This window comes from Pecten maximus, chromosome 17, assembly GCF_902652985.1.
Source record: "Pecten maximus chromosome 17, xPecMax1.1, whole genome shotgun sequence".
NCBI classification, from domain to species: Eukaryota; Metazoa; Mollusca; class Bivalvia; order Pectinida; family Pectinidae; genus Pecten; species Pecten maximus.
The window spans coordinates 1,228,972-1,249,315 of NC_047031.1; the positions used below are offsets into that span (position 1 = coordinate 1,228,972).

At 34.5% G+C, this 20,344-nt stretch overlaps 1 protein-coding gene across 1 annotated transcript; it reads left to right on the forward strand.

Annotated features, from left to right (window-relative positions):
• The first annotated feature begins 2,193 nt into the window (after positions 1-2,193).
• Positions 2,194-17,520, forward strand: LOC117315379 (neurofilament heavy polypeptide-like). The gene is made up of 2 exons (XM_033869536.1): positions 2,194-2,290; positions 14,390-17,520. Exons 1-2 carry the CDS (start codon positions 2,248-2,250, stop codon positions 17,464-17,466), a joined length of 3,120 nt encoding a protein of 1,039 aa, XP_033725427.1. The 5' UTR covers positions 2,194-2,247; the 3' UTR covers positions 17,467-17,520.
• Positions 17,521-20,344: the final 2,824 nt, after the last annotated feature.

The following is a 20,344-nucleotide window of genomic DNA, read 5'->3' on the forward strand; positions in this document are numbered from 1 at the left end:
GAAACAGCTGTTGGCGAAGTATAATTCATTTACTCTACTCCATCCAATTCTCGATTTGTTTTGGGAGATGATGATACCTTTTTTATGTTTGTGCAATCCCTTGCGAATGTCATCTTTTCTACACTAGACCCAGATTTAAATGGCGGATGTCGTCAGTGAAACTAAACGACACATACCCTTCCGAAACTTCTGGTTGCATTCTCACTTTACCCTTTAAATGATTTCTATGTAACTATTAACAAAAAGCCGTACTTTCGTCCTAGTCTTAGGGTTAGAATTATAACATGTTGGTATGTGGGTATATCATTGGCCTTCTTATGCATGATTTCACTTTTTACGGAAATTGTGTATGTTCAAACAATTATCAGTGTGTCAATGTTAGGAATGCTGTTTACTGTATTAAATTATAGTATTGTTCGTGGGTAATAAAACATTGAATACGAACACCAGTATGTTGGGGTTTTGTGGTTTTTGTTTTTGCGATTAACTTCCATTCGAAAGCGGCAAATTATCACATCTCCTGTCCATAATATAATTGTGTTAAGGTACTGTCTATGTACCACTGCAATTAATCATTGTATACGAATTTTTGAAATTCCTGCCGAGATTTGTAAGTTTGTATTGCAATGATTAATTATTTTGATGTCAAAATGACTGATCCCTTCAGTATAAGAAATGATGATGAATCGATATTATTTGGAAATGACTTGCAAATGAGATTATGCATGTCATTGAACAACGATGGTTCGATATCGTATAGTATATATACAAGTAGGTATGTTTAGCATGGCATATGAAGAGTTTAACTGATTAATTTTTATAAAGGTCTAAAAACTACAGCATTGTCAGTTTTACCAGATATTAAATCATACATCTAAAGAACTTGACCAGAAATATTCATAAAAACTGATATAACTAATATATTTGATTAGGAAATACAGTTAATCCTTCATGTTCCTGTTTAATATTTAATTTTCGCGGGGTTTATTTTCATTGATTTCGACTCATCCTCGAATAGGACTATCCATTTATAAAAAAAAATCGTTATTTTAGGTTGGGGTCGTTTGGACTTTTATTTTACATACTTGTTTGTGTAGCCATATTAAAGACCGGGGTCGTGAGGACTATTATTTTAAATACGTGTATATGTAGCCATATTTTAGACTTGGGTCGTTTGGACTATTATTTTATATACGTGTATAAATAGCCGTACTTTAGACTGGGGTTGTTTGGACTATTATTTTACATACGTGTATATGTAGCCATACAAAAGACTGGGGAAATTAGGACTTTTATTTTACATACGTGTATATGTAGCCATATTTTAGACTTGGGTCGTTTGGACTATTATTTTACATACGTGTATAAATAGCCGTACTTTAGACTGGGGTTGTTTGGACTATTATTTTACATACATGTATATGTAGCCATATTTTAGACTTGGGTTGTTTGGACTATTATGTTACATACGTGTATATGTAGCCGTACTTTAGACTGGGGTCGTTTGGACTATTGTTTTAGATACAATGTACGTTTACAAATAGCCATATTGTAAACTGGGGAAATTAGGAGTTTTATTTTGCATACGTGTGTAGGTAGCCATATTTTATGTATTTTTTTTTGCCGATCACAATGTTTGTCATTAATGCTTTCTTTTTACGAAAACAAGCCATGCTTTTGGAGCTACTGAATTTTGCTTAATGAAATCGTCTGATGGCCACGTGGTTTCTCTTCGTTGGAGTAAAGCATATATAATTGCTTTTTTTACCTTAACTATAAACATAATTAAGACATACCCAATTAATTATTCAAAAGAGAAATATATTATTATAATGTCATTATTCCCAGGATTTACATATGACTCTTTTTGTTGTAAGCTAACAATACTTTGAATATCAGTTGTGCAGTTGTATAGTATACATACGGTTCTCCTAACACGAATGAAGAAGTCTAGTTAGATTTTTACGTTTTATTTTCTTCAGTTTCTTAACACACCATAGTTATAATAAACATTATTTTTATATTCAGTTTAAAATTGCATTATATCCGTGACTGGTAAATTCTTTTTATGCAGTGATAATAACGAAATTGATAGATATACAATTTATGTATAGTTATATTTTTCTGCGTTAAGTTAACCAGGCTCGGTTTTACTATGATCCCCAGCACACGTCAGAGTTTGAGTGATATCATATCTGCGAGAGAGTGAATGGTACACCTCCATGTTGACATATCCATTCGGTAGGGATGGAGGGATTAACTGTCTTCCTGCTAAGTGTTCTCCTGTTTGGTAAGTAAATTTTCCATTTCATCTACTAGCATTTTTTACTTGTATTATATATAATGAACGTTTAACATTCATGTGTATTCATTAATTCTAACATAACACGTGAACTTAAATATTTGTATAAACATACATGTCTTAAATGTTAGTGTTGCTTCCGCTGGAAATACATAGCTAGGTAATCATGATAACATTCTTGATTTTTGCTTTAATTTCCGTAACAAACCTGAACTAGAAATGCATTCCATTTTACAATAGCGAAGATAGATTTATTAGATAATTTAGAATATATAAGAGACACAAGGTTGTCAGATATGTCCCGCTATATTCGTCATGTAGGAATAAATGTAAAAGTCTGCGTCTGAAATAATTAATTCAAATATGTATACATTTCTAACAGGATAAGACTATAACATACATTTGCTTCCTTTAAAAAAAATTATAAATACAAGGAGCGAAACCCATGTACATGTTTTTTTATTCCCATTGTTTAAATGTTAATATATTCGTAATGAGTGGAACTTGAACAAAAAATTCAAATAACAAGAAAAATATGAATGACAAAAAAAAAAAAAAGCTTCATTCATATCCAATCATAGTTAAACATGGCATTTTAGTCCTGCAAACTACTGTCATTTATATCGACAATAAATGAAATACCATATAGATCTAATCATTTTCTAATATGTTCTTATCATATCCATGGGTTTAGATTATGATCCGATCGAGATTAAACATTAGAACTATTTATCACCAATAGTCATACACCTAAATGACCCTGGCTGTTAATAGGACGTTAAACAAAAACAAACAAACATACACCTAATGATTATGACGTCATAATGAATCACGCGATGGCGTCATTGAGATTTTTCAAACTGATTGTACACACGTCAATGCCTAATAATACATAAAACCAAATGATATTGTCCTACAACATGTAGCTTTAGTTACATATCCGACATTGTTCTGTGATAACAAAAATTGTTTATACTTTTTGTCTAACGTTATGTACTGTAAACATCTGTTTTCCTTATTTTCCTGACACCTGACTCATTAACCTGTGAAACAACAAATATTTATGCATCCCCAATGACCTTGACTTATGACCGCGCAATACAGATATGTGTCCCCAGGCGATCTACATTTTTTATTCCTATAACTTGGTCACTGGTGCAAAACAAAACAAAGTGTTTATTGTACACACTTAATAATGATACACGAATATCTTATCTTCCGAAAGGGCGACACACCACAGGCGATTATTATACATGAAATGACAATTTAATTTGATTAATCTATGACAATATCAATGATAACGAGGAAAGTAATTAATTAAAATAAAGACAATCACAAGCCGTGATCAGATACACTTGAGTGAAATTATTAATTAACATATTTTGTAGAAACATAAACTTCCCATTGTTTAATAATCCATCATTAAACATCAGGAAATTATGTTGTGTACTTTGATATCATATTAAATATCGTTAGATTATGTAAATGAGCAATACAATCATCGAATTACGTTGATGTGATTAAATATCAATTATCATAAAATTCTACTTTGTATTTTAATGACAGTAGAAACATCCTCGGAATACATTGACTGTTTTGATGCAGCTTAAGTCATCAAAATATTATATTGTTCACTGTATTAAACAATGACACAACATTTATGGTTTCAGTGAATACAATGTCTGCTTTTATAAAACATAAATCATCAACGATTGCATTGGTTCAATATTATTGACTTGTGAAAAGGGGGGAAGGGGGGGGGGGTGTTTTTTTTTGTTTTTGTTGGGTTTATTTGTGAGAATTGCTCAACTAAATTATAATACATGTAGATTAACTTTCCCAAGATTGAAATTTAGCTCTGACATCTCCTCGAGACCAAAATCATAAAACTCAATATTATTTATAATCCTACTATTCTAGAGACACATATCCTGTCAAGTAACCATGCTACAGTCATTAAATTGAATTAACATAGTACATCTCAATATTCCAGTGTTTTTTTACAACTGCTCGTTTCCTTACGACATAAATAGGACGATTTGTATTATTTCTTAAAGTAATTTACATTGCATGGTCAAAATTCTCTATGCACATACGGGGTATTATGAAATGGCATTTTACAGAGAGAATTTCTATATATTTCTTCATCAACACAATAAACATCAAAAAAATCATTCAGCTCTTACGACTCGTCATTGACGTGTTGGACATCATACAGATGTGACGTCCGTCTAGGACTTGTCTGTGACGTTAGGGACATCATACAGCTGCTTTGTCCTTCTATGACTTGCCAATGGTGTTAGCGACATCATACAGCTGTTACTTCCTTATAGGACCCGTCAGTGATGTTAGGGACATCATACAGCTATTAACTACTTCTAGGGCTCGTCAGTGATGTTAGGGACATCATACAGCTGGTTCGTCCTTGTAGGACTCGTCAGTGATGTTAGGGACATCATACAGCTGGTTCGGCCTTCTAGGACTCGTCAGTGATGTTAGGGACATCATACAGCTGGTTCGTCCTTCTAGGACTCGTCAGTGATGTTAGGGACTTCATACAGCTGGTTCGTCCTTTTAAAACTCGTCAGTGATGTTAGGGACATCATACAGCTGGTTCGGCCTTCTAGGACTCGTCAGTGATGTTAGGGACATCATACAGCTGGTTCGTCCTTCTAGGACTCGTCAGTGATGTTAGGGACTTCATACAGCTGGTTCGTCCTTTTAAAACTCGTCAGTGATGTTAGGGACATCATACAGCTGGTTCGTCCTTCTAGGACTCGTCAGTGATGTTAGGGACATCATACAGCTGTTAACTACTTCTAGGGCTCTTCGGTGATGATAGGGACATCACACAGCTGTTACGTCCTTTCAGGACCCGTCAGTGACCCTAAGGACATCATACAGCTGTTACGTCTTTCTAGAACCCGGAAAAGAGGAGAGGAATCCCGGATGTTTGTTAGCGACATAATAAGTCTAACTTAGAAAAGGGTTGCGTCCATCTAATATTTCAATTAATGTCGTGGTTTGGATTTAAAAGGACGAACAGATGCTTATTGGTTTTTTTCTGCGTTCATAAAGGTTTTCGTAATACGATAAGAATACGAATCCTGGCGAACAGAGATTGTTCTCAATTTATGAAATGTATGCTTAAGACGATTCAAAATGAAGGTTATGCAAAAGTCAGGAAAGTTCGACCAGTGGAATTCTTGTTTTGGTTATTGTTTGTATAGCGATACTCCCTTAAAGACTGCGATAGCTCATTCTGTTAGAGCTGTGTTTCTCGGGAAGCTGGGAAATGTGCCTGTTGTCTTTGCTGTCAGGGTTATGACCTTAGACAAGACACTTTAACAGTATTGCTCAGGATGACATGCGACAGGCCGTCCGTTTACAACAAAGAAACCCCGCCCCAAAATGGCCCTTGCTGTCCACGGTTTGAAAATCCCATACAATACACAAACCCTTTAATAAGACGATGTGAAACTTCTACATTCATAGAACAAACTTTACTAAACTGGCCCTTCAAGGTTAAGAGGTCAATATATACATCAAGATAAGTTCCACCATATTTGGGCATAGGGTACTGTATAATGAACCTTGACAGTAAGCGAGAAGCAACAATTTGGTTATAAGTATCAACACCCGCAGTATCTCAAGAGTTCAATACCGCGAGCCTACTTTACCATCTTAAGAATGACTGGACAGAAATGATTCACAGGTCAGGAACATAAAATTTTAAACTTGTTTACATCCCAATCCCAATGCCACGCAAAATTCAATAACGGTAACATTTCATTTTTTTCTAATTTTTTTTAACGTCAGTTATGTTATTAATGGTTTTGCTTCATGTGCGAGTATAAGTGTATCTGTTATACTTTTGCATTTTTCTACGTGAAAAACTTAAAAAATAAATAAATACAAAAAAAATATAGTAATATTTTCTTATTTAGTTGTAGCATAAATTATCATGAATATACCTGTAGGTAAAATTAATTCGGGGAGGTGACAAGGCCTATTTTTATTTTTTCTAATGATAAGAGGATATTAAATAGTGTCAAGTTTGATATAACATAAATTCACGAGAATAACAGAATATCGAAAACATATCGAAAGACTCTGTTATACGAGTCGAGTATATGTTAAATTAAACGGGAAACCGTCCTATTTTCTTTTTTTGCATCTTATAAACTTAAAAACAAAATAAAAGACATTAAAAAATTAATAGGGTCAAAAAGTGTGGGAATCATTAACATAATTTATGACGTCATCTCTATGTGACGTTAATCTACGTCAACTTGACGGCGCCATTTTGAAAGGACTGATCAACGCAATCTTAACTTTTTTTGCTGCATTCTGTGCATGAATAGCTAACGTCGAGTGAGCATTTTTGTCTGAATATTTCAAAAATATTGCAAAATGACCATTTTACTTATCTTCGTTTCCATTAGAAAAACCGGTTTTAATAGGTGAATACAAAGTTTCGCTCTGATTGGTCAAAACTGAAAAACTTATATTTTCATTGCAAAATCGAATATTTTCACTGGTCATCGCTGCAGTGAAAATGTAAGTTTTATTACATTGGCTAAGTTTGCCAGTAAATTAATTGATTAATTAATTTACTGGCAAAAATGCAACAAAAAATCTATAACAACGTTCTGTTGATGAATATCAACGATTAACTTGAATTATCCTTTGTGTTATGGAAATATAACAAAAAAGGCGGAATGTCTAAATAGACCGGAAAGCGGGTTATGATGACAGTGCTTCCCCCCTCCCCCCCCCCCCCCCCTCCCCCCCCCCTTTTTTTCTTTGTGTTATAACTCCATAATATAAAAACTATATTCAATTTAATCCTTATTATCTAATCTATATCCTCAAGTACTAAACGGTCGACAGGAAGAGTTCACTTGTATACACTTAATCCGAACCTATCGGAGCCGATTTACAGGCTAATGGTCAGATAATGTAGCTTAGACTTGTTTTCCACAACAACAGAACCACGCACCAACAACGACGATAACACTTTTTGTTGTTTGTTTTTTTGTTGTTTGTTGTTGTTGTTGGGTTGTTTGTTTTTCGTTATTATCATTTTTAGAGGTAGCATATCATATACATACCTATAGGTTGGCAAAGTCACCGTTACTTGTTCATAAAGCATAGTTTAATTTTAAAATCAATTCCAAAAAGTCTTCAAAAACGTTGATGTCAACTTCATTTTAATGTATCATAAAACGTTATGGTTTTGCCATCAGCCTTTTTTTGTTTTTTTGTTTTTTTGTTGTTTTTTTTTTTTTTTTTTTTGTTTGTTTGGGGGTTTTTTTGGGGGGGGGGGTGGGGGGGGGGGGTTGTTAGTATTACTATTAGTATTACTCAACTAAATACTACATGTTGATTAACTCAAATTTACAATATAGCTCAGACATATCCTCGAGACCAACATCATATACCTCAATCCTATTTATAATCTTAATATTCCTGAGACAGATGGCCTGTCTAGTAACCATGCTACATTAATTAAATTGAATTTACAAAACATTAATAAGACGATATTTATCATTTCTTGATGGTAGTATTTACATTGCATGGTCAAAAGTATCTCTGCACATTTAACGTCTGCTATATAATCTTACCATTTAAAGGTTTTTTCAAAGAATGTTCCTGAATTTGTTGCACGCTGAAATTTCCGTTGCAGGTTTACATTTACAAAATTCTCCAAAATATTAAATGTTTACCTGTTAATTGTTATTACCTGAACTTTTGGGGAAAATATTAATCGGACTTACGAAATTAATATCAACATTTCTTATTGATAGTTACCTATCAGGCTACATACCTATGTTCTCGCTTCATAACATACAGATACTGGCTAATCGGTGGCTGCCAGACATTTTTTCCTTGGCTCAACTTTCTATACACAGGGGCTGTTTCAAAAATCTATTTTTTCAATTGGTTGGTTGTTCCCTATAAAACATATGTTGTTTTATCATTTCCATGATATGTTGATATTTATTCAGGATTAACTTAAACACATGTTTATGTTATGCTGTTACAGCACAAACAAAAACGGTCGTACTTAAATAAACCACATCGCGGTCTATAATGTGATTACACTCTGTTTTCATTGGTATTATAACTCTATAATATAAAATATATATATTCAAGTTAACCCTTAGAATTTCACCTGTACCCTGCAAAATTCACTTTATTGATTCAATTCAATTCAATTCAACGTTATCCCGTAAGTTTTATAACTTATTGGATAACATAATATACATACATTTAAGGACAAAGGCACCCACTCTTACATAATGCATCCTTCATTCTACAAAATAGTACTTAATCTCTTCACATACATATACAGTCAACAAATTGGCCTCGTTTCTTTTACAAACTATTACACTGCCCCATTCGCCAAACAAAGGCGACATCATATATGGCGACGATTTTTTAACGTTATGGACTGACAACATAAATGTTTAAACCAATGAAAATGCTTGTTACAAACAAGACTAAATTATTTGATTTAAACGAATTTAGTTGCAAATACACAAATGGGATTAGCCACAACCTAAAATATATAATCCGTCTGTTTCTATACTATAAATATTAATATTAGTTCTATGTATCTGACATATTGGTGACGTGTACTGTCCTTGTCAACGGCTGATGATTCAGTATTCTCACGCCTAAATATCAATTTTCTGCTATGCTCAGATTTTTTTGATTTTTTTTTATTGACATACTGAGAATACAGTGGTTGACATTTTCTGTGACGTTCATTTACCTATCCAACACTTACAGATCATGAATTCGTGACATTTATATATTTTGTTACACTTAACTAATGATGTTCCCGCATTAACAAGAAGCTAGCATTTAATTTCAAAGACAAATACATCAAACGTGTTAAAATCCCATCTAATGACTGATAAAGTCTTAATCAATCATCTTTAGATGTGCAATTAAAATATGAATCTTTGTAAGTATTCAAAATGATGTTAAATTATATGGTAATAACTTGCTCACACATGTAATGAATCATATTGCCGGACATATTCATGCTTTTAGACATTTTAAATGATTTTTTCTTAAATGTTCCCTGCTATATTGTTTGAGAAGTCTGTCTGCTCAAATAATGAAAAAGAGTTAATAATGTCACCTCGTAAATCAAATTTTAATAGACGATCGAAAATACTGACAGCTAATCAATCGGGCACATCGATTACATATGAACATCATGTGATATATAGAACTTCAGACACACTGTCATTACGTCAACCATTAAACGATTAACCCTTAAGTAGATGTAAATCCTTAATCCCGATGACACTAAAATCCTATTACGGACATGGCCTAGTAATGTTGGAGACACATTTCATTTCCTGGATCATTTAGATTCTAGTTATTGAATTTTATTAAACAGATACTAGAGATAGTTTATATTAACATATTATATTAACGGATTGATGAACGTTTCTCATTTGAAGGCAGTCTTAATTAACAAAACATGTTATTTATTAACAAGGTAAATATAACGTCAAGTAGATTATCTCTCTAACTGGCCAGTTGTGTTATTGCTTTTATTAAACAGATAACCTGTATCGATTGAATGATAACAATATTCAAAAGATTTAAAAAGCCTGAAAACGAAGATGGTTAGACCACGTGTTCTTAAGGGCAAACGTTTGTTAACATTTACAGATGCTTTCAAGTGATCTTTTTTTTAAATCGTAGACATCAGTAAGCTTTATAGAGATTTTTAGTAAGCTTTGAACGCATTTTTAGTAAGCTTGTTGACATTTTAATTAAGCTTTGTAGACATTTTTAGTAAGCTTGTTGACATTTTCAGTAAGCTTTGTAGACATTTTTAGTAAGCTTTGTAGACATTTTTAATAAGCTTTGCAGACATTTTCAGTAAGCTTTGTAGACATTTTTAGTAAGCTTTGTAGAGATTTTTAGTAAGCTTTGCAGACATTTTTAGTACGCTTTGTAGAGATTTTTAGGAAGTTTGTAGACATTTCAGTAAGATTTGTAGACAATTTGAGTAGTCCTCATAGACTTTTTAGTAAGCTTTATTAAACAAATGTTCAAGCAAGATGTAGACGGTCTTTAAAGCTGTGTAACGCAGCTTTATTCATTTGTTGTTTGGCTTTACAGTATCTAAGTCGTATGTACAGTCCTTTGATGTGATAGGCACGGCTAGCTAACTTAAGTCTCAAAGGCCAAGAATAAACACTCGTGTACTTGACATCGTTTTTAAAATCTAATACTGCAATTCGAGAACTATAGCACGTTTGCATCTTCCCTTACCGATTTGCACAGCCGTGCCGGCCTGTTTTTGTTCGTACAGTCGCTTCAATTCTTCCATCATCACTGACGAGTGATGCATGATAGTTTAATGCATTGAAGACTCCACTTTATCTTTATTTGTGTTGTTAGGTGTTAATGTTTTGAATGTCTTATGTACAATCCTTTTGCCTCTCCGTCTTCTTTCCGGATACCGTACCGGAACTATTATTAGGCCCCAGAAATTCATACAAAACTGCATCAACGGTTTAAGTATTGCTGTGTGTGTTTTGGTTTTTTTTTTTTTTTTTGGTATTTTTTTTTTGGGGGGGGGGGGGGGGGGGGGTTTCACACACACAGTTTTTTCAGAAATATGTACTGTAATTAAATTATATCTAAAAGTCCCTTTCAACACAATATAGCTTTCTAAATAATGATATCCAAAGTTGAAGAGCCGAAATCCGCCATATTGTTAACGTAAACAACAGCAGATACTAACACCATTTACTCTGACTTAAACTTATGTGTTGGTAAATTGCTATTACATATATATATTATTTATTGTCGACCGCGGTGTCTAACCTCATGGGGTTATAAATTCATGGTCATAGATTATATTTCGTGGACAAGAACACACAAATCAACAAAAATATAAATCCGGCGAATATTGATATTTTTCTGTAAACACGTTCTACATCTGCTCTCGTCAATCTTATTAACCTATGTATATTCCCTATATAGATTTTGACTTATGTGAATGATATGCGTTTATAGTATATCAAAGAAGTAGTATTGTTATAAATCTTATAAATCACCGAAAGAGTACTGTACTAACCTTGAGATGATTCTAATTTATGATCAGTTTACTCCATAAGAACGAATATCGGCTACATCATCTTGCAACGTCCCGGGTTATTTGGTACTGAATTAACATAAATGAATATTTAGTAATATAGTAAATGAGGTTCTAAATCACGGACATTAAGTCACATTCTGATATCATGACGGCGATCGATCAAGGGAGAAAGTCAAATTATCGAATTCAACGTTAGTATTCCCACTCCGACCGGATCTAACTGTTGGACATAAAATCAATCACCTTCCCTCTTCCCAAAAGAGTATTTACTATTGGTATGTTCTAAAAATATAACTACATGGTGTCAAGCCATGATACAATGATGACATCCTTTTGAATGCGAGAAGACCAATCACTGAGCACTATGGGAGGATATACCAAGGTTACGTTATTATACTAATTCCTGAGAAATTGATATTTATGTAAGGTTCAGTCTTCACTGTATATATAATAAAAAATGTAGTGTGAAATTGATGGGAAAATTTTAATGTAGCTTTGACCAAAAAAGGAATGCTAGATTTTACTGTATCCCTTTTTTATATTATTCCTAGCTTCGAAATAAGAGGTATATGGGTCAAAGAAGTGATATTAGCTGTAGCAAACCGGGTAACAAAGGTTTGTCTGCAGGATATGAATTACTTGTTAATATGGGACAAAGAAGTAATGATAACAGTGTGGACATGTAAAATGTCAATTTTTTTAGGCAATCCACCCCTTTATCAAGACACAGATAATAAAAATGCAATCACATGATATATAAGCAGTACTAGAAAATACAATACGATACAGTAAGACTAGTAGTTGTGGTAGTAGTTGAAATAACAACCATGAACCCTTCGGCTGGCTTGGGCCGAAGTCGGTTGCTAGTGTGACATGTTAGTTTAACTATGAAAACAAGATAGTGAATATGCTGTTTTAACAGATATCAGAATAATACTTATACTGTAAAGCGATCATACTTTGCAGATTTTTTTTATTTTCGTATATTTGCGTTTCCGCTTTAATTTAACACAACACTGACGTAATGAAGACGTATCATTGTACCATATCGTTACTCTATAAAAATATAACTCACCGACGTTGAAAAATGGCATGCACATGATTAAAAGAATAAAAAATAAATAAATAAATAATTGGTATATTCCGCTAAAGCATACAATATACTCATACAAACATGTATATTCACAAACACGTCTTATTATATGATATTATGTCGAGGTTTATAACCAAAATTCAGGATGTAGGGAAACTAGACTCAGCAAAATATAAATCAGTATTACGTAATTAGACGTTTCTCTTTTTAAATATCAAATAAAAAACGGTGGTCATGTGTCAAAATAAAAGGCCGAAATCTGAGCAAATCATATATGATCTAATTAAAGGCTTGTCAAAATGCAAAATATGTTCCGAAAACGAAAACGTGAGATACTGACATCATGAACTTTAATAACTAAAGAGTATATACAGGTAGATGTAAAGCCAATGGGTATTTTAAAATCATATACATTTCTTGTATGATAAGCTATTGTGGTAGATTTATGTCTCCGGTTTTTTCCGTTACCATCGATCCCAAGTCTTACCACTAAAGAATATTGGTAGAATATGTAAATGCCTGTTCGAAATTCCTCTAGTAGTCATTATGTAAGGTATTGTTCAAATTACATTGTTAAACATCTCTTTTTAAATGTTTTCAATTACCAATTTTTATATTCTTAATATTTGCTTTGTATTCTCAAACTTTGTTCCCTAACATCATTGTACTTTGAGTACTAAATAAAGAAACATATCTAAAAAATATGTTGGTAGATTTTAAGTTCCTGGAAATTTCCTTAACCTCCATGTCAAGTCTAACAGCTGATGAATATAGGTTAATTTGTACCTGTCTGTTCAAAGTTCCCCTATAAATAATCAACATCCATTATTTATCTAATTGTTCAAATTAATTTGTTTGAAAAACATTTTTTTATATCAAAATATTTTCAATGATTAATTTTGATATTCCTAACTTTTCAGTGTTCACAGATATGGTTTGTTTCCTGACATCAATGAGAGTACTAGAAATACGAAACATTAAGCCACCTGAAATTGCCCTTAAACTTTTTCATACTAACCGTTTGACTATTCACTGAAAGACCTCTCCATGTCCACTTTTTTCTATGGGTAAAATGCATAGCAGGTTTGTTTTGAAGATTTAAAAAAAATGTCTCACTTTTTTTATCTGTGTTTGTATGCCATACATTAATTTCTGACAATAGTTAAATGATATCCTGGGGCGGCGGTGGCCGAGTGGTTCAGGTGTCCCGCCACTGTATCATTAGCTCTCCCCTTTGCGTCCCGTATGTTTCAAGTAAACTATCTAGTGTGCTCGAATAATATATCCAGTGTGTATTTTTAACATAATATTCATTGCGTTTTCAAATATCCGATTTGGTTTTAATAGAATATCAAATCTGCATTTAATAGAAAATCCAGGGTATATTTAAATATTCGATGTTTGATTTATATATAGTATCCAATACCTAGTGTGCATTTTATAGATAGTATCCAGTGTGTATTTAATAGAATATCCAGTGTGTGATTTATAAATTATTTTATAGATTTTACAGTGTGTACTTTATAGAATTTAATAAAACAAATAGTGTGTATTTACTAGAAAATCCACTTTTCATTTAATAGAATACCAATCGTGGATTTAATAGAATACCCAGTGTGTATCTACTCCGCGTACTAGTATGTTTTAATTGACAATCCGGTGTGTATTTATCAGAAAATCCAGTATGTTTTAATAGAAAATCCAGTGTGTATTTAATAGAAAATCCAGTGTGTATTTAATAGAATATTCAGTGTGTATTTTGACTTATATGAATTGCGTACAATTGCAACAAATGACTCTTCCCGCGTGAATACATAATATGAATATATATTTACAAGCATTTCTTATTTTGTAGCATGCAGAGCTGCTGTCATTCCGGATACGTTAAACAACCTAGCAGAAACACCAGGGGCTGTAAGTCCAGCTGAAGCACCAGGACTTGCTGGTCCTGCAGAACTACCAGGGATTCAAAGTCCATCAGAAACAACAGGGGTTGAAGTTCCAGCAGAAACACCAGGTGTTGATGGTCTAGCAGAAACACCAGGTGTTGAAAGTCCAGCACAAACACCAAGGCTTGAAGGTCCAGCAGAAACACCAGTGGTTGCAAGTCCAGCAGAAACACCAGGGCTTGCTGGTCCAGCTGAAACGCCAGGGGCTGCAAGTCCAGCAGAAACACCAGGGGCTGCAAGTCCAGCAGAAACACCAGGTGTTGAAATTCCAGCAGAATCGCCAAAGGTTGAAGGTCCAGCAGAAACACCAGGGGCTGCAAGTCTATCAGAAACACCAGGGGTTCCAGGTCCAGCAGAACTACCAGGGATTCAAAGTCCATCAGAAACAACAGGGGTTGAAGTTCCAGCAGAAACACCAGGTGTTGATGGTCTAGCAGAAACACCAGGTGTTGAAAGTCAAGCAGAAACACCAAGGAATGAAGGTCAAGCAGAAACACCAGTGGCTGCAAGTCCAGCAGAAACACCAGGGCTTGCTAGTCCAGCTGAAACGCCAGGGGCTGCAAGTCCAGCAGAAACACCAGGGGCTGCAAGTCCAGCAGAAACACCAGGTGTTGAAATTCCAGCAGAATCACCAAAGGTTGAAGGTCCAGCAGAAACACCAGGGGTTGCAAGTCTATCAGAAACACCAGGGGTTCCAGGTCCAGCAGAATCACCAGGGATCCAAAGTCCAGCAGAAAGTAGTCAAGTTCCTAATGCAATAGAATCTAAACAGTCTTTTAATCAAGCAAATTTAAGTCCGGGGACGGGTACACTCGATTCTGACTCTCCCAAGGCTGTTGTTCAAGTCGAAATGCGAGCTGTGGATGTTGAAGGCCAGGAGGTTACACAAGATGGTGCTGGTAAGAACACTCAACCATCAGATATAAAACAGAGATCATCTTCTGCTACTTCAAAAATGTCTAAAATCGATGGCAGTAAATCATCACATTCTTCCGCAAGTGAAAGTAGATTACCAGCATCTGGGACTGTTAACAGTAAGGCTGAGAGTAGCCAGCCCGTGCCTCATGAACAAATTAGTTCGACAGTAGAGGAAAAGAAACAAAACCAGGCAAATAACGCAAAATCAGCATCCACGGCTTCTAAGAAACGGAGCAGAACTAGTAAAATCTTAGAAAAATTATCAACACAAAGTCTCGACCGTTTGAAAACGCTAGTTCTATCAAAAACATTAAAGAGTAAAAACTTACGCAGACTAGTTCTTGTCACGTACGTGAAAAAAGCAAAAGAAGAAGGCATGGTATCTGATTCGATTTATGGCAGAACGAGATTAGAGCAATCCCAAATGAACAAACTTCTGAAATTAGATAAGGAATCAGTCAAGAAATTACTATTCCGAGAGACACGAATCCCAGAAAGGATGCGCAAAAATGCACTGAAAGTCTATCTGAAAATGAGTCTTCCTTCACGGTCAGAAGTGAAGGCTAAAACTGACAAAGACATCAAAGCAGAGAAGGTAAGCAGTCCACCGCCTGGTGTAAAGGTTGGGGGAAATGTGGCACCGTGGTCACAAGAAAATGAAAACTTCCCTATGCAGACACATGCTAAACCGCATACACCTACTTTTAATGAGAAGCAGTCGGTCGAAAAACCAGCAACAGAAAAGAAAAAATTAGGAAGTATTACAGATACATCGGCGGTAAAAGTGAAGGAAAAACCAAATAATACAAGGCCGGGACATGTTAAGTTCGGGGACAACGTCGCGCCGTGGTCCCAGGAAAATGACAATTCTAAGTTCCCCATGCAGACACATGCTAAACCGTTCGTGCCAGCTGAATTAGACAAACCTGTTGATACAACTACTATCAATAAAAAACCTGATGTGAATTTGGCAGGAATTGAAACAAAGTCAACCAAAGTCAACTCAGAACTCCCTGCAAAACAGTCCGCCGAAAAAGACCGTAATTTAGCTACACCACCCGGGAGTGTAAAAACTGGTGAAAATGTGGCACCGTGGTCAAAGGAAAATGAAAACTCAAAGTTCCCCATGCAGACCCATGCTAAACCGCCTACTTTTATAGACTTACCTGATATAACTTCTGTGAAACTTCCAGAAAAACAATCCACTGAAAAAGACAGTAATTTAGCTACACCACCCGGGAGTGTAAAAACTGGTGAAAATGTGGCACCGTGGTCAAAGGAAAATGAAAATTCAAAGTTCCCCATGCAGACACACGCAAAACCGCCTACTTTTATAGACTTACCTGATATAACTTCTGTGAAACTTCCAGAAAAACAATCCACTGAAAAAGACAGTAATTTAGCTACACCACCCGGGAGTGTAAAAACTGGTGAAAATGTGGCACCGTGGTCAAAGGAAAATGAAAATTCAAAGTTCCCCATGCAGACCCATGCTAAACCAGATCTTCCCATGATTCATACCGAAATACCTGAAAATCAAAATACTCAAGAAATTGTTAAAGAAGGACAGACATCTATGACTGAATCGGATGTTAACCAGGGACCCGTCACAAAAGTCCAATCATCCTCTGGTGGGATGGCAGGTGCAGAGGTCGAAAGCATTCCTGATTCTGTTCAACCTTCAGCCAAGCAGACGGTGAATCAAAATAAAGTTGAGACAAGCGGGACGGCTGATAAACTCACGCCTAATACACCAACAGAGGGCGCTACAGAAACAATTAATGACGAGCAAATATCAGAAACAAATAAAGAAACACAATTACCTACAAGCGAAGTAAAACCTCGAGAAAGTAACGCAGACATGTCGTTTTCCTCACCAGTTGTTCATCAGATACCGGTACCAGATAAAGACACTAGTGCCAAGCAGGACAAATCCCTCTCTTCCTCCTTCCAGAGGACATCACAGGTCTTGTCCATGGTTGAAGCCGAAAGTCCAACGTCTACATCTAACAGAGACATCCTTTCGGACAAGGACATTTCCGCTGTCGTTTCGTCCTTTTTCTAGTAATGAGAATTATTTTGTTTCATATGCAATGCTATTAAAGATACACCTGCTTTACCTGGCTTTTATACCACACCTGTTATGCTCACTTTGAAGTTATATAAGGTAGGTGCTTTATAAATTCACATAGGGTGAAGATTCCGAAACAAATCAGATTTGTGACCAATACACGTTATTTTTAATGATTAGGTTTCTTTTCCATATTCTACGATATCAATTTCATCCGGACTCTTTCTTTTTCCTTTTATATAAATTATATGCCTCAGGAAATATCATTTTAATTACATTTTTACCAGCGAAATATCGAAAGTGAAAAATATCAAAACCCTGCTTACATGTACAAACGACAATGTTGAAAATTAAAGGCTGTCCTGCATATTTTGCTAAATGTAATAAACAGAATATCTTTAGTAGTTCCAAATATATTTCACTCGTGTGGCTAATTTTTTGATATTTTTCACTCGTGCTGAGCACAAGTCCGTATTTTCTGACAATCTGACTACGTAGATACGTCAAAACTTCATACATACAGAAAATGAGCAATTTGTCCGACCCACCCTCAGGTCGGTATTTGAACGACATTTACTCCAAGTCCCTTCAATCTGACGCATTAACGGTATTCATGGATTAAAAGGTAAGATTATGTTTTATTCACTTCCATACATATTTTAATCACAGGCCATCGTGCACTAAATATGTCTGTCCACAATATTTGTCATATCGTTTTCAGAGAACTATAAAACTACCACCGTAGCTAATCACGTGACCCACATCTCGTTTGTTTACATTGAAATATCGCGAGATCTTGTGTCTTGACGATTGCGGCCATTTTCAAAACTTTGCAAAAAATTGGATTAAAAAGAATCTGGACGGATATATTTAGTGAACAGTGAGTAAAATATGTCTGTAAGCTAATGGTATAGTATCTCACCTCTTAATCAATGTTTACATCTGATGTGCCGGGTTGATGTAAATAAGGAGATTTGTTGTTGAAACGCCGACCTGAGGGTGGGTCGAAAAAAATTGCTCGTTTTTTGTATGGGTTGAGTTCTGTTGCAAATCGCCACAAGGCAGCTTTAAAGGCAATTTTAATATCAGAACACTTTAAATAAGCTGTGCACTAGTGAAAAATATCAAAAGATTATAAGCTTGTAAGAGTTAAGGCTTCATACAAAACACATCGTAGGGGGAAATGTCTTGGGGAGGCGATTTATAAACTATCTGCCAGTGTTATATGGGGATTCTAACCTCTAATGTAACAAAATGTATAAAAAGGACTCTGCTTTCTTGTGTTTTCGGAGTCTCCGGTCTTTTCGCATTAATTTCAAAATATGAAATTTGAAACCGTTTTGAGAGTGGCACAAACATGAAGTATGTGACTTAAAATTGCAAAAAATCGCTAGAATACATGTTTTTTCTAATGATCATAATACAGCTCCTAAAACAGATAAAGAGAGGCATATCATTGTCATTTTTATATAAACCACATTTTCTATTTAATGTACTGTAGTCGTATATCGTTTAATGATAATCTTATTTTAGCGGTAATTTTATTTTAGCGGTAATCTTATTTTAGTGGTAATTTCATTTTAGCGGTAGTCTTATTTCAGTGTTAATCTGTTTTCATTATTTATCCTATTTTAGTGGTTATGTTATTTGAGCGGTAATCCCATTATAGCGGTAATCGTATTTTAGTGGTAATCTTATTCTAGCGGTAATCTTATTCTAGCGGTAATCTTATTTCAGATTTAATCTTTTTTCAGTGTTAATCTTATTTTAGTGGTAATCTTATTTAAGCGGTAATCTTATTTAAGTGGTAAAAATTTAATCTTATTTTAGCGGTTATCCTATTTTAGCGGTTACCTTTAAATTATTGGTAATCTTATTTTAGGGGTAAACTTATTTTGGCGGTCTGTGCACTAGAAGCATCACGCTTAATCATGATTGCGTTAACTGCACTTTTCATATCCAGTTTATACTAATTTCGTTGTCCCTATTCATCACTCTGTTAAAACTGGAAATACGCTAAAGTTTGAGTACGCAAAATAAAGCACATTTATAATAATCTTTTAAATATATACTATGAAATCATTCATTTTCGTGTTTTTCGATGATATTGCTTTTATTCATTATTAAGAAATCAATTCTATCGACAAGTCAATTTTATTTTCATATAGTGAGCTGAAATATTAAATCTCCTATTATGAGATTTTAGATGGTTACTTGCAATACTTGATTTATTATAGAATTAATAGTCATTACAAATAACTTTAGAGGGTTCAGGTGGTACCGTCAGTTAAATTAGGAATGCCACGAAGTTTGAGCTCCAGAAAACCAGATAAAGTTGTCATTACACATTAACAGTAGTTTTATTTCCGCGCTATCCGTAATGGGATTAATGAGCTAAACGTTTCTCTCATTGTTTATCAGATCAAAGCATGCATGCACGCCTATGCTTCGTTGATAAGTTTAAACTACATTTCTTTTTATTCTAGGGTTGTTTTTTTTAATAAAAAGATGAAGGCATACCATTAAAATTCAGCGGTTTTGTTCGGGATGAACTTACAGCATCGAAATTATAGATTTATTCAAAATATGTGGCAATGCTGCTTTCTGGATCATCTAACTTACAGAATCACGTGCCGACAGACATAGTAAATACCCCTGTTATATTCACATATACAAATAGCATGATTGATAATCGCATAAAGGTAAAAACGTGGAACCCACAATAAATACAGAAATAAAGTTATTAAAGATAAACCACTAACATTATTTAAACAGAAACTCCACAAAAGGATTTTGATCTATAATGAACATTTTTAATTTTGGTTTACCGAATCACCCCGAATATCTGTATCAATTATTTTCACATAAATGG

What these genes read in the sequence shown, in the direction of transcription:
- LOC117315379 (XM_033869536.1), top strand. Translation starts at nt 2,248, where the DNA reads ATGGAGGGATTAACTGTCTTCCTGCTAAGTGTTCTCCTGTTTG. An exon ending in GCTAAGTGTTCTCCTGTTTG is followed by an intron (nt 2,291 to 14,389) that starts GTAAGTAAATTT and finishes CTTATTTTGTAG; the next exon opens with CATGCAGAGCTGCTGTCATT.